Source organism: Aptenodytes forsteri, unplaced genomic scaffold (genome assembly GCF_000699145.1).
Source record: "Aptenodytes forsteri isolate BGI_AS27 unplaced genomic scaffold, ASM69914v1 Scaffold221, whole genome shotgun sequence".
NCBI classification, from domain to species: Eukaryota; Metazoa; Chordata; class Aves; order Sphenisciformes; family Spheniscidae; genus Aptenodytes; species Aptenodytes forsteri.
The window spans coordinates 194,650-215,728 of NW_008794411.1; the positions used below are offsets into that span (position 1 = coordinate 194,650).

The 21,079-nt window shown below is 41.1% G+C and overlaps 1 protein-coding gene across 1 annotated transcript in view; it reads right to left on the reverse strand.

Annotated features, from left to right (window-relative positions):
* Positions 1-2,902: 2,902 nt before the first annotated feature.
* The window catches only part of MRPL1 (mitochondrial ribosomal protein L1), a 22,244-nt gene continuing 4,067 nt past the window's right edge, over positions 2,903-21,079 (reverse strand). Inside the window, exons 4-11 of the mRNA XM_009288833.1 lie at positions 20,870-20,981; positions 19,494-19,737; positions 18,311-18,394; positions 16,660-16,731; positions 16,326-16,437; positions 14,794-14,894; positions 5,135-5,216; positions 2,903-3,345 (exon numbers count right to left, since the gene is read on the reverse strand). Of these exons, the coding sequence (XP_009287108.1) occupies positions 3,182-3,345; positions 5,135-5,216; positions 14,794-14,894; positions 16,326-16,437; positions 16,660-16,731; positions 18,311-18,394; positions 19,494-19,737; positions 20,870-20,981 (971 nt within the window). The 3' untranslated portion in view covers positions 2,903-3,181. The remainder of the gene's footprint in view (positions 3,346-5,134; positions 5,217-14,793; positions 14,895-16,325; positions 16,438-16,659; positions 16,732-18,310; positions 18,395-19,493; positions 19,738-20,869; positions 20,982-21,079) is intronic.

Consider the following 21,079-nt stretch of genomic DNA (forward strand, 5'->3'; position numbering starts at 1 on the left):
TCGTGATCCATTTGAGATGGATGTAAGTTAAGAGCCAGGTCCTCAAAACGAAGCACACGCCCATGGCTTGGTCTTCTCCGTTCATGCAAGCGTGCATCCTCAGCACAAACTCCAAGTAGGAAAAGGTTACAGCATAAGTCATGTACTTGCAGAGGATGCTGTACTTGAGCTAATGAAGCTTGACATATTGCAGATGAAGAGCTTATGCAACATGTTTTTTTTTTCAGTGGGAAAAAACATCTAGGTAAAACTTGCCAGAAGTAATCAAGCCTTTTGCTGCAAACTGATTAAGTTGCTACCCCATTCTATGTTGGCATAGACTAGACTTGCCAGTACACAACCATCAGTAATCAGTACAATCAATTACTTAAGGCACAGGTTGGAGGGGAAGACACCCACAAATTTGAAATACTTTAAAAAAAAACCCAACCACAAACCACCACGCTGTTTCCTCTTGATTACCTACCCTCACATATCTTCTGAAACTTGCCTGGTGCTCCAGACCAGAAATGAACAGACATCAGTATTAGGGAGCTAAAAAAGCTTTACTCCACAACTTTAACTTCTGCAGAAAAGAGGAAGGAGGAGAGAAAAAAAAAAAAGACATTAACCATTCTCAAGACACTTACAAATGACTACCATTGCACCAGCCTCCTCATCACCAATTCCTGATGTAGGAAGGTTTGGACCAAATGGGATGTTTAGGGCAGTTAACATCACTGAACACATTTGACAGTTTTTGCCAGTCACATCAGCTCTTCACTTTGAAACGCAACAGATGTAATTTTCTTCTTTCTACTAGGCATAGGAACACAGCCCATAGTAAAAACAGGATTTAGATGGCTATTCAAGTGCACTGGCATTGCTTTTTCCACATACTACCTAGTCAGTCTACTGAAGTCAGTGTGAAGCCTTCCTTTACCCCTAGGAGAATTTTGAGCGAACTCCAAGCAAAGCACCCCACATAATCAAAAATATAGCAGTGTGGCCTAACAGTCATCTGCCAAGCACCCTGACTGACAGCAGCCAAAAGCTTCAGATGGGAGGCAGAACAATTTCTATGCAGACAGATATGGCTAACCTCCTCAAAAAATGAGCCTCCCCCTCCAATAATAGGAACGATTTAAAGCCGCAATCACCCACCACCCTTCCAGATTTGGATAAGCTCATCCCTTTTATAAAGAGCCACTCCTTTTTGGAACCATCTTACATTTTAGGGTGCAGTTTTACTAATATATATTTATTAATGAAGTCCAAAAAAAACCCCACCCAGAAACACTTTTCCTAACACCTCTACAAAAGGGAACAAGAATGCCACCTGCTGGAAACAACGTGGAAAAAAAATGGGAAACAAATTCTGCAGCGAAGCAAAAACCACCTATTTTTAAACAGCCAGTTAAAAGATGCGTGGATATTTATGCTGGTCTCCAGTTTATATTTAAGAACTATGCTGGAGGAAAACAAGGTAAGCAAAATAAGAAGTCACAGCAATTGCCACAGACTGAATTAAGTCAGACAGAACGGTAAGATTACATTACAAGCACACTCAAGACTGACCGTTGCCAAAAAGGGTTGGTGTTCTGGTTTTACTCTGTTTGACCCACACCAACCAGCCCCAAAGAACAGAAAGCTAACCGTGCAAAAAATGGGACCATTGCCAGGTTGAGCCTTCTGACACGTTTAAGAGCTCAAACCCCAACACGAGTTCAACTCATTTACTGGGAATCTACCACTTACATCAAACTGTGCTATTGCTAAAGAGAGACACCTCCATTTCAATTAGAGAGTCTTTATTTTCAAGACTTTCTGCCAAATCCAAGTGGTATGCATAACTACTAAGAGTCCGAGGAACAAAGTTAAGCAGGTAGATAACCAAAGGTGACCCCCACAGCCCTTTCCCCACACACACACACACACACACACTGGCAGAGGGGATGGGGAGCCTCCATCCAGCCGCTAGAGAAATCAGTGTCTTCTAGCCAGGTCTAGAGAGCCTAGCGCACCTCCAAGGTGACTAACCTAGACCACAGCCCCACAGCTCCTAGCTACTCACTGCTCCTGTCAGGTACGTGCTCTTCATCTCCAGACAGTAACACACTGAATCCACATAAGGCATCAGTCAGCATTTTTAGGCAAAAAAACCAAAATAAATCATCAGGAAGCGTAGCACCGGAGTCTTCCTCTGACAGTCACCTGTATGGAAAAAGCCATCTGCTGCTCCTTGTTGTGAAGCCACCCTCACTCCCCCAAACCCACCCACTTATCCCAAGTAGTTATCCACAAGCCCATCAAGAAGGTCCTCTATAATAGAAAACAAACACTTAAACTTTGCAGCCTCACTCAGGTTTCATCCCAAAACATTTTAAACATAATTCCTTCCAGGATAGTGCAAACAAACCACTAACTGACCCGATTCTCTAAGGGGCATCGTATCACGCATAGATGAAATAGCATTACTTGAAAGCTAAGGCGCACGATCACTCCTCCCACAGAACACATCCAGTTTTTCCCTTAAAAACCCTCACCTATTACAATTTGTCACAAAGACTAACCTGCATTCAGAGGCTCAAAGTAGCAGAGCAGTAATCCTCTGTATACCGCTCCGGTGTCTACGTATGCAGACTGAATGAAAACAGAGTGAGATTCACAAGCATCATGCAGACATTACTCCCACCAACTCAAAAGGAACACCATGTCTGACTTGGCAGAAAAATGGAATGGGAAATAAAAACTAGTTTCCTTCATCGGCGAGTTACACAGCAGCCTTCCACGAGTAAATGCATTAGTTGCTCTGCGGGGGACCGAGTCAAGACAACAAAAAGCATTGAACATTCTGCAATTTCAACAGGATTATGGATCTAACATGTGATGGCCTTTTGACTGCAACTGTGGAAATCGGATGGCAATACTTCAGAAGTTACAGAAATAGTTTTACTGAAGTAAGAACTAGTACGTGCAAAGAAAAAAACACACAAACTAAGGAGCTTTCAGCTACCAACAAAAGGTATTTAAAGCATCTTGGGTTTTTACAAGAGACTCCTGTTTGTGACATTATTTCTTGTTACACAGAATTTACAAGTGAAATTCACAAGTTAGATTTATTTTTTTCTTTTCATAAAGTATGATTTGAATTACACCATTTGCTTTCCAGTCTTGATCGTCAGTTCTACAAGGAAAGACATCAGGTACTAACAGGTTCTTGGACATTTTTTTCTTCATTATCATCTGCATTTTCTTCTTCTTCTTCTTCTTCTACTTTCTCCACCTGAGGTAGAAGTCCATCAAGGTTCAATAGCAAACCTTCACTGGTTGAAGATCTAATAACCAACTTCCGCACAAAAGGACCTAGAAAACAAACACCACCACCAATTCGGTCACTTGACCACTTTTCATGTCTCCAGGCTGATTTATCTTACTACTAATCCATACTGTGTCAAGCACATGACCAGAATCAGAACTATACACGTAGACACATCCCTTCAGTACGGACAGTTTAACACCCACCCTCGCAGATTGGGTTCAAAATGCAGTTCACACTCTGGTGCCATAAAAGGTACTAACTTGATAGCTACCTTATTCCTTCAGTACCTCACCCAAACATTCATACATCACTAAGAGCACAAAAGAAACCATTCCTAATTCAGGATCCTACCATGAAATGCTGAGGGAACCTTTTGGCAAGATGGAAGATTAAATACATCTCCATTGTACCCTGAGAACATTTGCCTGGTGGTATTTTTAGTCTTGCATTAGATCAAGTGACTGGCAGAGGAATGCCGTTTTAGTGATAACTACGTAGCTGCACAGAGACATGCTATTACATATGGAAAGTCTGAAAGGAACTGAAGAACAAGTATCTATAACTAGTCGGTCTAAGCGATTGATAGCAAGCATATCTAGACTCCATCGTTGTAAAGATGTGTTAATTATCAAGTTTGCTTCCTATAAACGGCAAATATTTTTAATCAAGTCAGTAAGATACTCACCACAAGAATCAAGCTTGATACCGCAAAATCAGTAGAAATGCTACTAAGACCAGAAGAGCTTACCCTTACTTACCTATGCTGGTGTAGTTCACATATAAACTCATTAGGGACAGAAATACCACCACTTTCTGCTTCTATTTACTTATATTTCAAGTCAACCAACCCCTTATACTTCTCATTTGGGCTGAAATGCTTCTAAAGGCATGTGTACCTGGCTTTTTGTGGTCTGTTCTCTGTACAGCAGTTACTATTAACAGCATCACCGGAAAAGATGCAAGATGATTCTTTTTGCAGACATTAAGCCAATATTAATACAAAAAGTTGTTTTCTGAGCTTAAACAAGGCTATTCTTCCATAAAATTATGTTCATAAGTCACCATTTCCACTCCAGCTAAGGTGATGACATTTGTTTCAAGTTTATTCCATTGTGACAAAGAGCAGACAGCGTATTAGTTGTTCACATTCTTTGCTCACCACAGCGAGCAGAACCCACAGGAACAACACACAGAATTCACACCTTTACTCCTTTGCAACCTGATCCTTTTTGCTAAGGAATTAAAAAAAAAAGACAACAGCTTTTCCCTTGGAGCAGCAAATATTTTAAAATCCTCTTGGTAATGGGGGGGTGGGGGGGTGGGAAGAGGGTGGTATACCTTCAAACAGGGTAGCTAACCAGAGTAGATGTGAGCTGAACCATAGGTTTTAACTAAGGCAACTGCAGGTGGATTCCGGGTTCAGATTCTTTGCATTGAGCCACAACAGGGTCACATCAGTGGGGTAAAACCAACACACAGATGCTGAAGACCTCCATGTCTCATAAGGATTTCCTTGTATGGCTTTAATCTATTTAAGCATCAAGCCTGCAAACTTTGTTTTGTACAACATATTGCTCCTTTCCTCACACAGACACTTACGTAGTGCCACAGTGCAATTAGAGTTCCCACCAGTAAGAGCAGGTGCTATTCGTACCCTTACAGGCTGTCAAGTTCTTAGGTCTTGATTTACCGAGTTGCCTAACAGCTCCCTCCTCCTGGCCCAAGGCAGACGAAGCAGCAAGGTCATTTAATGACAAGCCGGTAAAAGAACACTCATGGTTTAATTTTGTTTGCTGTAACTTCAACTACCACATTAGAAGAACAGGTGCTTACCATAAGTCAATGGCTTGAATGTGCAGATATCATGGATAACTGTTTTCAGATTGTCAACTATCTGCTCAGTAGGCATATCCAGCTGAAAAAGGATAATGCAGAATTAGCCATGGTAATACTTACAACCTAGATCAATAAATCTGAAAGCACTGGGTACATATTTATTCTACACTTGGATAGATTTTGTTTCCCTCCGTTCCCCATTAAGGAGTTACAAATCCCATTAACAGCCTTATCCAAATGACTTGGAGGAAAAAAAAACAAAAGTAGTATTTTATACATGGTTATATGCTCATCATTATTCTCCATATTTCTACTCATGACCGTAAATTCCCATGGCTCTGTAACAACACGTAGCCTTAAAGAACGAAAAAGTCTTAAAAACCAACACACGCACAAGTGTTTTTGCAGAAATCATAGTAAGGTATTTGGGGAAAGAAATTTCAAGAAGTAGCTGCCAAAAACTGCAAAACAGACCAACTCAAAAAACACATGCATCTAAAATTGAAGGCATAAAGAATTTCAACAGAACCAAATGAATCATTTAGAAATTAAAGTTTCTTCTCCTTTTCTTTCCCATTTTAACATACTAGATGGAATTTCTACTTTTTACGTAAAGTACATGGAAGCATTGAGCTCTAAACATATACCAGTTCCGTATGTACCCTTTTCACACACCCCGGATTCCATCCACAGCATTTTTGACCTTCCAACAGAAACTGTGGACTGATGGCTCCTCGTTCTGCCCAATGTCCTCATCTAACAGAGCACTTAAGCACACCTCACTTCAGACACATACGTGATCTTCACTGGACCAATCACAGATACTTGGAAGTGAACCAACACTGTTGCCAAAAAATTAATACCTCCATCTTCCCTCATATACCAATCACCTTAAACCATGACTGCTATTCATATCATCTGGACTCTCTTCAAGAACGTGCAGCTCATGACCGAGAGACACACCAACCTGAACGCCCTCAGGTCAAAGCCAGGACTGACCTCTCTCTCAGCTCCTGGAGCGCTTAGCGTGCATTTCTCAGACTTAATATTTGGCTGCTATAATGCCCTGCTACGCTTTATTTAATTTGCTATCTGGTCTCACCCATATCATCCACATATCTTTATCCGAAAGAAAAATCGAGGACCTTTTTCTAGAGGTTTCAGCTATAGAGTTAAAAAAAATAGCACTTATTCTCACAGAATTAACTCAGTTTCAGGGGAGCGTACAGGCATCATGAGGGTCTCCTCTTCCTCTCCGCCACCTCCCAATGTAGCGGGAGCAGATTTTATTATCATCTCACTTATCCGTAAATGTATGCATTACTTAGCAATAGAAATACTGTTATACTTGACTACTCTCCTCCCAGATCTGGACCATTAACCTCTTTTTGCTCTTCTGGCAGACTTACGATCCAAACACAGTTCCTCTGTTACACAGGCCAGAACATATTTGTCTTCATCATTGTTATGCTGATGGCAACGTGCTTAATCGTTCACAAATTAACAGACATAAAAATCTGTTTGTTAATGCTGAGCATTTCACTTCGCTGACAGACTCACCATGCTGTACCGAATTCAAAATAAAGGAATACTCAGAACCATTTAAATAAAACAATTAATTGGTAATAACTAATTAGAAGCTATACTTCAAATGAAGGTTCAAATAGCATTTGCTTCCAAATCTTATACTAAGTTCAGTTCTTAAGCGAACCTTCAATTGTACAATTTCAATGAGCTACTTGGCATTCATCATCCGTAACAAAGTCTAAAAGCATTCATAAGAGGAAGTTGCTTTAAACAAGTTACAACTTCTTATGAAGATTTAGAAATAAAACACATTATGAGACAAGACCCACCTCAAAATACGAAGACATTAGTTAATATTCTGTATTTGTTAAGACAGGAAAATCTGACAGTGACTTGCATTCAGTCAGACATGTTGTGGTTCAACCCAGCAGGCAGCTAAACACCACACAGCCATTCATTCACTCACTCCCCCGCCACCAGTGGGATAGGAGAGAGAATTGGGGGGGAAAAAAAAAAAGTAAAATTTGTGGGTTGAAATAAAGACAGTTTAATAGGAGAGAAAAGGAAGGGAAAATAAAAATAATGATGAAAGAATATACAAAATAAGTGATGTACAATGCAATTGCTCACCACCTGCCAACCGATGCCCAGCCAGTTCCCGAGCAGCGGTCGCTGCCCCCCGGCCAGCTTTCCCCAGTTTACGTACTGAGCAGTTTGGGTCAGCTGTCCTGGCTGTGCCCCCTCCCAGCTTCTTGTGCACCTCCAGCCTTCTCAGCCAGTAGAGCGTGGGAAGATGAAAAGTCCTTCACTAGCGTAAGCACTACTTAGCAACAGCTAAAACATCGGTGTGTTACCAACTTTGTTCTCGTACTAAATCCAAAACACAGCACTGTACCAGCTACTAGGGAAGAAAATAACTCTATCCCAGCCGAAACCAGGACAGACAACACGACACATCCCAAGAGATCAGGTACCATAATTTCCTTGAGGTGCCGACAGCTCCGTAACAAAGACAGGTAATGCTCAGAGGGTTCCAAGTATTTCAAAATAGCTTCCACATCCAAATAAACATTCCAGCTTCCAAGTAAGTATTCCGCAGTAAATCCTTGTGTACACACAGTCACTGTGTATCAGCACTTAGATACGCAGGTTAATTCAAACCTTCGCCAAACCGACAAAAGTACTCTGGACCAGATCTTTCAGGGCTGTGCAAGTGACTCTGTTCAGATCGATTGCTGTGAGAGCTAGTTATCCTTAAGTTCTGAGCCTTCCTGAAGAATAACCATGCCTGCAGAGGGAGCAACTGTAAAACATTTTCTAGTCCACTTTGTATAAATACGACCTGACCACAAAGTACCTTAGAAAATGACAATATATATTGCAATCAGAACACAGAAATGAATTATTACCTATCTTACTGTTTAACATCTCGGACATTTCTCTCTAGAGCAGCACAAGGTGCTGTGAAAAGCTTCAGGGAAGTTATTTGTTCTTTTTCTTTTTTATGTAAGAAACGTATGTTACATTAGTCTTCAAAAGAGCCTCCCACTAACTCTGCTGCCTAGTGGGAAATTGCCTATTAATAATCAGCATTGCACAAGTTTCACCAAAACAGATCATGCTTAAAACTTGATTCATGAAGCCTCAATGCTTCTCATCTTCTAGGGGATCTTTCGAAGACTGCAACCGAACACACAGAAGAGCCATCCAGCTATTTGCTGGCTAAATATGCAAATGAAGAACAAAAAGATGCCCTGCTATTAAACCACTAGCTTTAACCACAGAACTGCTTTTCTTAACTGTATTTAGATAATTGTATCAAGAGCTCACTCAGAGCACTGAAACTGTACTGCAGACTTAACTAACCAGGCAGTTGGGATATAACACACGTGTAGGGAACGGCAGTCACGGCAGGGCAGAAACGCTTGGCAGAAGATGAGAAATGATTAACACTCTGCAAAGCAAGATTATAGCCACCTACTTAACTCAATGCTTTAAGAATCAGAGGGCAGGAAAATAAAGCTAGAAACTAGCCAGTAAGAAAACCCACAAGTAGACACGGCAAAGCTGTTCTACACGGTAGAAGCAGTATGGAGCACGCACACCGCATGGCATAAAGGAGGTTATGCACTGAAAGGAACCCAGCACTTCAGACATTCAAGTTCAAGAGCACGAACAACCCCCCTCCAAAAAGAACGAGACAGCGAAGTCCCGCAGATAGAAAGGTTATGGAAAACGAGGCTAACTCATTTTCTACACCACAACAAGAAAAAATAATAATCCTGTTCCTAGGTGCGGGGAGAGGTGTGATTTGAGACATGCATGATTACTACGTAAGATACTTAACAGTCTGGGAACCAGCAAATAAAAAGGCTTCAATAAAATGAAGTAAAAACCAGTACATATCATTTATACATCAAAAAAAGAAAGATCGAGCAACAGAAAATTAATGGAATCAAAATAAAGCTAAGAGAAAGGTTTCTTGATGGGAATTTCCATCAATTCCTTCAGTTTATAACCTGTTTTACAACGGTTTCACTACCTAGGTTAAAAAAAACCACAAAGCTGACAGCTCTGAAATTCAGGTCATACATTGACTAACATATATACAACTGTACATGTCCACTGCAATCTGCAACTGACTTATCTAGCACACAAATCCAAAAAGTGACTTCTGCTACATACTACACAAAAATCAAAAGCCACACTAACGCAAACTAACCAAGAACGGCACTTCCATTGCTTATTACCTTCTCTAAACATAACTATCATTTGCCAGGACTGGTCCTCCAAAAAACAAACCCCAAAAAACCAAACCACTGAGTTGATAGCAGTCTGGACATATTACTGTTGCATCTGTTGAAATGGACATAGCATCTTAGCCAAAATTAGACAAGGCTATCACCTATAAAAAAATACAACAAAAAGCTTCACGCAGCTTCAAATTAAGTGAAACAGGTAAAGTGAAATAACCTCTCCTTTTGTTCATGAGTGGCACTCATCCTCTATTTTTGCTATTCAAAGGAACCATACTTTACCATCTCAGCTGGTAACATTTAATATTTTAAAGCTATTTAATCAACTAAAATAAACTTAAGAGTAGTATGAAATCATATTTAAAGGTAAGTGAAGCTATTTTTAACAGGTATGGTACCCCCAAGTCAACAGGAAAACTCCACAGCAGACAAAAGTACGTAACTCCAACCGCACTTCTCATAAACATGGTTTGTGTAGAAGAAATATGAAATACCGATTCAATTCCAAATAAGTCAATCCAACCTCCCTTATTCCTGCGTCCAGTGAGAGTCCTGTAATACTCACCTGCATAACCATGTTTTTTAATCTACCCACTTCTGCCTGGAGGAGGGCAAAGACAGCCTTTGTTCGTTTTTTGCATGCACATCTAATGAAATAGGCACTTTTAATTAAGGCAACAGTCATTTTGCACCACATTTGAGAAACTGAGAAGAGGTAAAAGCTTGAGCCTCTATCTCACTCACATGATCTGTTCTTCCGGCAAGCGGTATTAAGAATATATGCTATAACATGTACTCCTAAAATAATGCCTAGTATAGCACGGCAGATCAGCCCACGCCATATTCCCTACACCTGTTCTCTGCTCTTCCCTCCTGCTCCTTTTTGAAGTTGCCAGAACAAATACATGTTAGCACTGATCCACCCATGTTTCTTCTAGCCTTTTCTGCAACTGAGGGCTTCCCACATCAAGTCACGAGGACTTAAAACTCCTATAGTAAAGGCTGTAATAATCAGGAGATTAAGAGCTTTAGCATCTTCACTCAGAACTCAGGTACCAGCTTTTCTGAAGAGCTGTAGGACAAGGCAGTCATTAAAAACTATCCATTCCAAAACGGAACTGGAATTTTTATGGCTTTATCTCATGGCATTTAACAGACCTGGGCTGCCTGGTGACCATTCAACCTGAAAGCTAAAACAGTTCTCAGAGCACCTTAATTGGTCTTACAGTTGTGGTATAAAAAGAGGCCCAGAATTTCAGGTTTGGCTCCCTCAACAGCAAGATCTAGAATTCCAACTATCCACAAAAAAAAAAATTCTATTTCAGTCAAATACAAAACAAGAAATGAGTTCATGAAAACAGTTAATAGCTCTGTTTTCCAAGCAGGCACCTTTTGTCTCCTCATACTGTCTGTAAGGAGATTAACCTTTTTCACCTATTCTTCCTTTTCGCGATGGCGAGACATTTCTTGAGCACAATAAACTGCCAAGCAATTACCAATGGTAATTTGACCAGCATCCCATAACAATATGCAACCTCTGCATCATTATAATATAACCACATTTCCCCTTAATTTCAACACAAAACACTTTACTCCGCTGAACTCCAAGAACTTGTGTTCAAATGCCTCTACACAAAATGTTAACTACACCTATTTTAAAAATCAGGTTTAGAGCTACTCCTAACAAGCTTTATTTTGCTTTGCAGCAGCACAATGCAACAACTCCACTTGGCCATTATTCTGGGACATCAAGCATCTTCATTACACAATGAGGGCAGGAACTCGCACCTCTGCTTTCAGGAACAAAAAGAAAGCCTCCGCACCAACAGGTAAGTGTTGACAAACATGGCAGAACAACATTTCTGCACCATTTGCAAAGGCATCCGGAGGACTGACAGTATCAGTAAGAGAAGAGCACTGAGGTATTTTGTGTTGCCTTGCTTTCATAGGCTTCTGCTCAGTTATGAACCTTCCTGAGATGGTCAGAATAAGGGAAAAAACAAGTTCAGCGTAGGAGACTTTAACAACATGGACCGTGCAGACAGCATTTTCTCATCCTGGCACTCAAGGTAGATGCATTTCTGAGGTAGCAGCCCCATGCAGTCTGCAGGAAAGAAAAAAGAATGTAGGCATAGAAATACCCTTACTGAGGCTGTTGTAAAGGGTTATTTCCTATTCCTAGTTTAACTTGCTACAACTTTTTCCACATCCTCGGTCCCATTTTGTTCTAAACTCAAGCTTTTTGCCAGTACAAGACTACTAGGAAGACATTATTCAGGTACAGGCCAGCATGTACCATCAGGAGCTACGCAACACCTTCAACTCCGAGATGCATCATTTAAGGCTGAATCTCTCTCTCATGCTGGACTTGTCAATAGTTGGAATCATTTAGAAACAGCATTGCAGACAGGCAAGCCTTGCCATGTGAGATCTAAAATAGAGAACCACTCAAACAGGTAACAAAAGACACCTGTTACAACCTATGCTTTTTGCATTATTCCCTTCATCCCCCAATAAACATATTTCAACTCTCAAGGATTCGAAATGGCAAGAGTTAACAGCTCTTCCTCAACCGTGGGATTTCCCCCTCCCTTTAAGGAGTTCAAAGCTAAGGATCCATTAGTCTTTTTTTTCTTTTTCAAGGGACACGGACACTTCGGGCCTTCAATCCCATTAACAGCCAAGGGAGGTAGATGCTACTTCTAGCACAAACTGGCATTTCTGTCTCCTGCCTTAACTCTCATTTCCATGCACCCGTACTATCTGTGTAACAAGTTTGAGAGAAATCTGGTTCAGTACAAATCTCTCCATACTTCTAACCCTGTGAAAAAAACAGTGCTCCTGTAAACAAAACAGTGCTCCTGTAAACATGTCCCTTCCCAGAAGATACATCCTCCCGAACAAACCTTAAAGTCTCGCCTCCTGAATCTATCTTACTCTTTTCCACAGAACCACCATTTCACCAGCAGCTCTTTGCACCGATAGGAAGATACGCTAGAAACTCCTTCCTGGTGTCACATTTGGACTCTGATTTTTCTGAAGACAACTCAACTTGGGAAAAAAAATTTTGCAATGATCAACAGCACCCTGTCTGGACTCAAAACTTAAGTCAAAACCCTCAAAAAAAAAGTCTTTAGGCTGCCCTCTGTGGATAGCTTGATTCTGAAGGAGATATCCCGAGTGTCCTCATTTGTCTCCCTCCTGCTTTAAGCTCCATGTTTTAAAAGAACATTTTGCATTCTCAGTTTCACAACTTCAGATCTACTAATTAAACTTAACTGCTGCCAACTTCTGGGATTTTCAAAGACACCTCAATTACTACTAGGAAAACACCACTGAGGCTGCTGACTCACGTGGGAGTGCAGCGTTACATCAAGCCACTGGCCATAATTGAACTAACAGGCAGCGTGAAACAGGAGCACTAAAGGGAAAACATCTCTTTGAGAAACGCCAGCTTGGCAGACTCCCAGAAACATCTATGTTACTGTTTAGAATACAGCAATAGATCTTCATGCTTCTGTGTAATTCCTAAATTAATATTTTCTCACTGACAAGATTTAAATTTAAAAAGCTCTTGATTTAGTGGTGAGCAGATATGCATAACTACTCAAGGCTCTCCCAGAGCCTTGCCTGCACTCGATTTCCTTCCAGCACCACTGCACAAACAGTGGGAAAACTAGGTCAGGTAAAGGATAGTAGCTGGAGAGGGTGGAGACATCTTGCACAAGCCATAATCACCGAGTCATCCCTCTGCACACAACTCAATACACAGCAGAGCGTGTCACACTGCGTGTGCAGTGTTAGAGTCACCTCTGCCACATGGCTGACATTAACTCCGCATGTATGAACTCTGTCTCTAAGTACACCCTCATCACTCTGTTTCTGATCCAATTCACAAGAACCTATTGTTTACTTGTACAGAGCGACATCTCTGGCTGCACCGGATCTTCTCAAGTGCCCTGAAACTGCAGGGCTGAGCTGCCTAGACACAGAAACTAAGGTCATCTGTAACACCAACACCTTACATCAGTAACAGGACGTGGTTTTAACTTCGGAAACTCTAGCCACAGCTGCAGGACGCTACACTAAGCGGAACCATCTGCAATTGCACTGAATACTGTCAAGACATCAGAATTCTCCATTCACCTTTATTAAAACCCTGTTTTTTCTTCTTCACTATATAAGAAGAAACTTTACATTAAGTTGAATTTGCAGGTATTTTTTAGGCTGATCTACAGTATAAAGCGATGAAGGTTTAAGCAGTCCAAAGCAAGAATTAAAGAATACAGTCACAATACTTGAAACCAAGACTGATCTATGGATTCGAGGCGTTTCACACAGTCCATTAAACTTACAAACAGCTAAAGACACTTCCTGTCTGTATCAAAGCACAATATATAATACGCTTTAGCAGAATAGTCCCAAGAACCTCAGTACTGAGTATCATATAGACAAGCAAGCCCTTGAAATTCACATGCACAACTCGGAGCAGCTAGGCAGAACTAATAAACTTGCTTATCTCTACCACCACCAGACAAAGCCTCAGGGGTTAGGTATCTTGTATGCTTCCTTTCTGTACCAGTATCAGTTAAAAGAAAACTAAAAATCAGTCAGGATTACAAATAGACAAAACAGAACTAAAAAGTAAAATCACAGTTCGGAACAGGGAATATAAATAAATACATGAAGGAAAACGTATTAAGGGCCTAAAAAAGAGAAAAAAACACTCTTATATAACCCAATTTCTTCTATGACAGCAAAGCACAAATTAATTTTCTATTTCAGGTGTAATGCAAACAGTTGTTGCTTTTTGCTCTGGTCCAGAACTCAAGTTATCAAAATTAAATGAGTATTTAATTATTAGGTTAAAGCAAACTCTTTTTGGTCCACCTGTGCATATTGACCACGGACTTACAACCCATAGTTTATTTACTTAAAAAAATCAAGTAAGTTTTATTTTACTCACAGAAGAGTGCTGGGGAAGGCAGGAGGAAAGGGAAGCCTATGTTAAGATGTCAACTCACAAGGAAATTACAAGGAATAGTACCTTCTTCATCCTATTTTGTTCATTATTACTATTCCTTGCCAATATAGCAGCAAATACAGATCCCATGCGTAGCATCAGGTATGCCTTGCTCTCAGTTTTAGCGGAGCCATCTTCTATGACCACCCATTAACAACATACAGGGCTCACATCAGCTGAAGACGTCGCACAACAAGGAGTAAGAGTTCCATTTACTTCATAGGTCAGTTTAAGATCATGGTTAAAAATCTTGGGAACACACAAATAAAAACATGTTTTTCCCCCCTCTTTTAATGCTAACTTCAGTTCTGCTCAGTAGAGAAAACTTAAGAACTCTAAATACAACTTACTCTTGCTATTCTTGTCTTGATTATACCATCGTCTTCTACCACGTACTCAAGACCTTCTCTGAAGAGTTGCAGCATTTTGGGAATATCATGGCCCAGGGAATCTAATGTAAATAAAAAAGGCAAAAAAGTTGCCTGAGTAATGCTTATTAGCAGGGCTAAGTGTGATATTAGTAAAGAGAGAATTCGATCTTTTGATTAAGGCAGTTGAACTCCAATCGAAAATGCAGTTTCATGGACAAGACAATGATGTCCTCATGCATGCTATATAAATCACTTCTGTCTTGCCTCCTTCCTCATTCATCAGCAGACATGAACAGCTAATACAGTAGGAAACATAACAAAGGCTTCACTTCAAATAAAGAACCTGTTTATGTATACATAAAACAAAGCTTTATTACCTAATGTCATTAAAGCAGCCTGAAAGACCAAAACCTACTGAGTTAGGTTTAGAACAAGCCCCAAGTCTACAACTACGTAATAGCAAGGTTACACACTACCTGGAACACGCTGGCCCAGTCCAGCCATTCCCACAAGTCAAGACAGCTGTTTCTTATCTCAGCTGCAAGGGCTCATTTGACAGATTTACACCATCACTCAATTGCTTCAAATACAAGCATTACTTCTCCCACACATCTTTTGATGACTCCAAGAGAAATCGGCCCTGGATAAGCTACAAACCAAGTAAGTTCCTAATGGCATAATATAGCTTTCATTTGTTCCCAAAGTATCTGGAGTAACTCAGTTGGAATGTTTTGTACCCGTTAATAGGTTTGTCTCAAATGTTTCAGAGCCTAAAAACCACTGCGTGCAGCTTGTAAAACATTAAGACAGCTAGGGCAGGGAAGTAAGAGACATGGTTCAAGAATCAGTGCTTCACACAGCTGGCACAGGCTCCATGTTTGAAAAACAGCCCTTTTTTTTTCTCATATTTGAAATAGACCCCTGACACATAGCTAAAATCAAGTAAGTCAGCAAGGGAGGACAAAAGTATTGAGGGTCTGATGTTTGTCATTGTGAAAACCTGACCTGAAGAGGAAATGTCTCAAGCCTTATGAAACAGGAGAGACCACACAGGTAAGGGAGCAGGCTGTACTACGGAAAAGCATAACTAACTCCGTTGTTGAGTAGTAATGAACAGGCAGAAGGAGCAGTAGCAGTCACCAAGCTGGGATCCAAACAATTGCACAACAGTTAGACAACGCAACTATCTCAGTGAATGTGGTTTTTTTTCAAGTTGTTTCTGTTTTCCTAGGTAACTTCACAGTACTATTATGGTTCATCAGGACTAACAAGCATAGGGGCAACTAGTAGGCAAACTTACCTTGATTTTAATCCCACATTTGCCTGTTGTGGGAGAAAAGCACAGTTCAGATTCCTAAAACTACTCTTACTTAAGACAAAACAAGTGGTTCAGTCACATACAGTCTAATACTCAATGTAATTATACATCCTCATCAAAAGAGTTTCAGTGTCACTTCTAGAGTTCAATCTTGTTCAGTACTTGAGATTTATAAGAAAGAATTGCTTCTTACTTCTTTTCGTGCTTGGGTATTTTCGTCTTAGTTTGTTCCTTAATGGTATTAGCTTAGGCATTATTGCAGGAACCGCTACGTAGAAGTCCACTTGGATTTCATCTTCCAAAATCTGCAACAAAAAAATTAAATATATTTAGGAATACAGTAAGTGACCTCAGTATGCAAGTTGACCTACAAGCATGTCTGAGCACAGAAACCCATCTCCCAATCTTTATATCGGCTGCTAACTTCAAGCTAGCATTTACTGGACATGAGGTTTCTTGTTCCCTCCACCTCAGTCACTGTTTAAGTTAGGATATTTACATAAGTCTTAAAAAAAAAAACCAAATACCCATTTGATTAATTCAACTCCTCCCACAACAGCAGCTCCATTCTCTCGAGCTATTTCAGCTTCTTGCTCATTCTGTTGAGAGGAAAAAAAACAACATTCAGTAACATCTGTACTACCAATTAGTCTATATCAAAAGCACTGGATAGGTGATTTACCTTGGACAACTGGGTATAAAACCAGGCTATTTACAGGTTAAGAAGAAAAGAATGTTTTAAGGCAATCCAAGACCAAAAATATCCAGTGCTGGTGATTTAATGTAGGAGCAGCAACTCCACTTCACTCCAGGTCCCAGTAAGAAGCAGTCAAGTCTTTAGTCGACTTCTACTGGAGAAGAAGGAGAAAAGCCCATCCCATTTGCTCAGCAGCTCTATCAAAAGTCCTTTCTCTCCCCGCTCCACCCCCTGGAAACTACAACAAACCATCCACTGGATGGAGCCAATCTCTTACTCTAAGCTTAAAGAAAAGCACAGAACACGCTACTAAAAACCACTGTAAAATAAGGCTAATCAACTTCTGAAAGCGCTATTAAACTTCAGCTTCAAAGAGCATTCAGAAGTTAACCTCATCTGTCCGCTGCAAGGTTTCGCTTTTAATAGTCTGAAATATGGAAAGGTACAAGGCATCAGTTTTGTAAGAACTTTGGCTCCAGCTTTTGATACAAGCAGATATTCATGACTCAAAGCCAGAATCAACTTTTCCCTCGCAAGAATAAACCGAATGGCTCCACGCTTCCATCCAAAAGCACTAGCAAGTGTTTCAGTCGCTCAACCTGCTTCCACGTATACACCTTCACAAAGCAAAGGATCTTCTACCCCACATGAATTTGAGCAAAGAGAGAAGGTTGTAAGATGCAGCACCAAGGAACCTGCCATGCTCGGGTCTTTTGGCAGCCCTCCGTTCTGTAGGAGGATTCTCACCTTGTAGCTCAGGTAGACAGCCTTATACAAATTAAGCCCAAAGGGTCATCACCTAAATCTGTGACAGTTCTCTAGGATAATCTCATACAGATATATGTAGGTCTATTTGTTAGAATGATTAGCTGGCAAAGGACAGCAGCAGAGGCCGAAACTGACCTCATATCCATGCTACAACTGCTCTACACACCATTTCACAGCAGTGAACTCCTAGGAGTAGACAAAGGGTTTGGGGCAGAGAGCTGTTAAATTGTTTAGGGTTTTTGAGGAGAAGTTACTTTTCCCCCACCCAAAGGTATCCTGTTACAGCACAAGTTACTGTGAGTAACACCCGCTTCTAATCTGCACTGCCTACTAAGGCTTAAGACAGCAGCATTGGACACGGCTGCTACACTAAACCATCTGCCTGTATTACAAAAAGCTGACAAAGGTTTTACTCCATAAACCATCTTTCATTATCTCTTACTTAGTCACATCTATGCAGGTGTAAGTTCCCTAAGTGCATTGCTAGAATAATTACACGCATGTGAACCTATCAAGATGAAGGAAATCCTGTAAGATGCTTATAACACATTAAGACGCTGCTGAAGACAAATCCTAGACAGACTTAGGAGTTCTGTAAAGTGTTCGCAGAGTCTTCTCAATAAAAGGTATAGTAGTTGCATGGGAACTAGTTGTGTTGTAAGAGCATGCTGGATACATAGAACCTATCAAGGAAGTAATTCACGCTTACTCACCTCTGTGAAAACCAAGACCTTATTAGTTTCATCTGTAAAGCGATATGGAAGAAGAACAGTGCTTGCAAATGGATCCACTTTTTTCTAATAAGAAAAATATTCAGACAAACAAAAATAAAAGGAGACTTCATGACTTAAGGGCAAGTTACCAATCGCATGGAGTTGGTCCCCTAAACAGCGATCTTAGCCACCATTTCCTTGCACAGAGGCCATAACAAACAAGCATGATGCTTAAGTTTTGACTGCTTTTTTTAAGTCCTTTATATACTCAAATCTAAACTTGAGACATGAGTTAATTATGCTGCAGTTTGCCCAAAAGAAAGGGGCTGGGATCAGCAACTTCAGTGTAGGATTACTACCAGGCTCAGGTGCAGTCAGTAACAAACACTGAGGTGCTGTAGTTGCAGCTTATCCAAACGATGTTTCTGATACAATGGCCAATGCAAGCCATCAGCAAGGAATGTGTCTCTCACCAAGCCTTAAGAATACCACAGAGCCTCCAAAAGCAGGAGCAAGAGCCCTGCATTTCTTCAAGCATCAACTTATTTTCTAGCTCCAAGGGACCCCCGGTATACCAAAGAGATATTTAGTTACACATGCGAAGAAACAAACTCTAAAGTGGCCTGTTTTCTACTTATGGAGAAAGCAGAAGGAGTTTTAGGGAAAGACTAAACTGGGCTAAACACCTTCAAATCAAAAAGGTCACAGGCAAACAAGTAATAGCATACTTTCAAGGACCATTATTAAAAAAAAAAAAAGAAAAAGAAATCAAAACAAGGTCATGGACAGGGAAGGGCAGAAGCTTGCCTTAACACTTCTCCCTGTAACAATCATCCCAGATCAAAACACACACGTGATTTTGGTAACACACCTTTAAGTGGAAAGCCTGAACAGACATAAAGCTTAGTTTGATCAGTTCTGTCCAGACATGAATTTTCGTCACATAATAGCCTGTTTTCAAAATCCTCAATGGTGCATCTTCACCTCAGGAGTATGAGGGATGTTTAATAATTATACACGTATAAAGGCACAAAGCCACCTGCAAAAGCACATATTATTCTGACAGAGAAGCTGCAAGACGCAGCTGAGAAGGCTGACAGCAGCATCTGCTCTGCACTCAAAACACAGCCTTCCCACGTTAAAAAGAAGAAAGTATCAAAATCTGTATACACTTCCAACCTACCTTCTTCTGTAGTGCCATATCTAGGAACACGTTAATATAGACATATTGTTTGGGGTAAGTGAAGTCCAGTTCCTGAAATTTCTTCAGCATACCCACAGCCTCTTCCAAATCATAGGATGGCCGCTCATAATACCACGTCAAGTATACATCATCCACGGGCTTGCTCATCAGCAGCCGCCTCTTAGTTACTTGTTTCTTTTTTGTTTCCTCCTGCTTGGTCTTTTGTGAGCCTTTTTTTGCAGTTCTAAGACAAACAAAAAATATTGTTAGATCATCAACTGAAGAGTTTGGCACATGTCCCGAGAGAAAAAAGTAGATACTGTCATGTGTCACTTATTAAGGAACCATCAGTTAACAAGAAAGGTTCTACGCAAAGATGAACAGCATCCTTAAATTCATCCCAGTTACTTGTCTCAGGTAGTCAAGACAGAAATCAAAAGCTCTGAAGGCAATTAAGCTCCTCAAACAACATAGCCACATTTGTGCAGCATGGAACCAAGTTAATGACTCTCCTACTGTATCAAAACAAAACCAGTTTAAGATAACACACCAACTCGTCCAGGTCTTGCCTTCACGTGGGCTGGTCGCAGGCGCTGTGCCTGAGCTGCTACTAAAACCACCCCCACACCTTTCTGGTAATCAGAAGGAGCCACATATGCAGGGTTGGTTTTCTTCTTCTTATAGTGGATCATGGCAGTCCCACCTTTTGAAAAAGGTTTCTCCTCCCTTTCCTGTATCATTTTGCATCCAGTTAACAAACACTAGCCCCAATCCTTGTTCTCCTACCTATACTCAAAGGCTCTCAAATCAAGGAAAAAAAAATTAAAGTAATAGCGGAAAGGAGTATCTAGCTATTACTATGGTGAAAGAGTACGCAACACTTCACAACACTTGGTGTACAGCACGCTTCACTGTTGTGTACACAGAGGTCATTTTTACTTCTCCCACTTACATCATACTATTAGACTTAAAGAGACAACCACAAAAAAAAAAAAGGAACCTGAAGCAAGAAGAGGAACTGTTTGAAACCAATTCCATAAGCTCACCAGCTCTCATGCTGACAGTACTCCATAAGCTGTAATCCAGCCATACCCTCCAAAAGCACACATCAAAAACATCAAGTACATCTTTCCCCATAACTGTTACATTCATTATTACAAGAGTAACAGAAACACTCCCTTCAAGTCCAGCTTAGATCTTCTCTCTCTCCAGGCTATTTCTCTAGGAGCTAGCAGCTTGCAGGATGCCACCCAGGCCAGCCCGGCTGTTAGAGCAACACTGCAGACACCGAAAACACCACACACTCGCCCCCTACCACCACCAGGACACCCGAGCCGGCCAGCACAGCTGCTTCGGATGGAAGGAGACGCACTCACTTCGCTGCCGCAGCGTAGGACCGGGCGGGCGGCGCTCCGCTCACCAAGGCGGGGGCGACGGCGAGGCGCTGGTGGAGCCCGGGGAAGATGCACCCGCGACGCGGGGCCAGTACTGCGAGGGAAAACCAAACATCGCCTCAGACAGGCGCCCCGACCTCCCACACCTCCCCGGGGACCTCCCGCCAGGCGCTCCGCCACCACCGCCCGGGC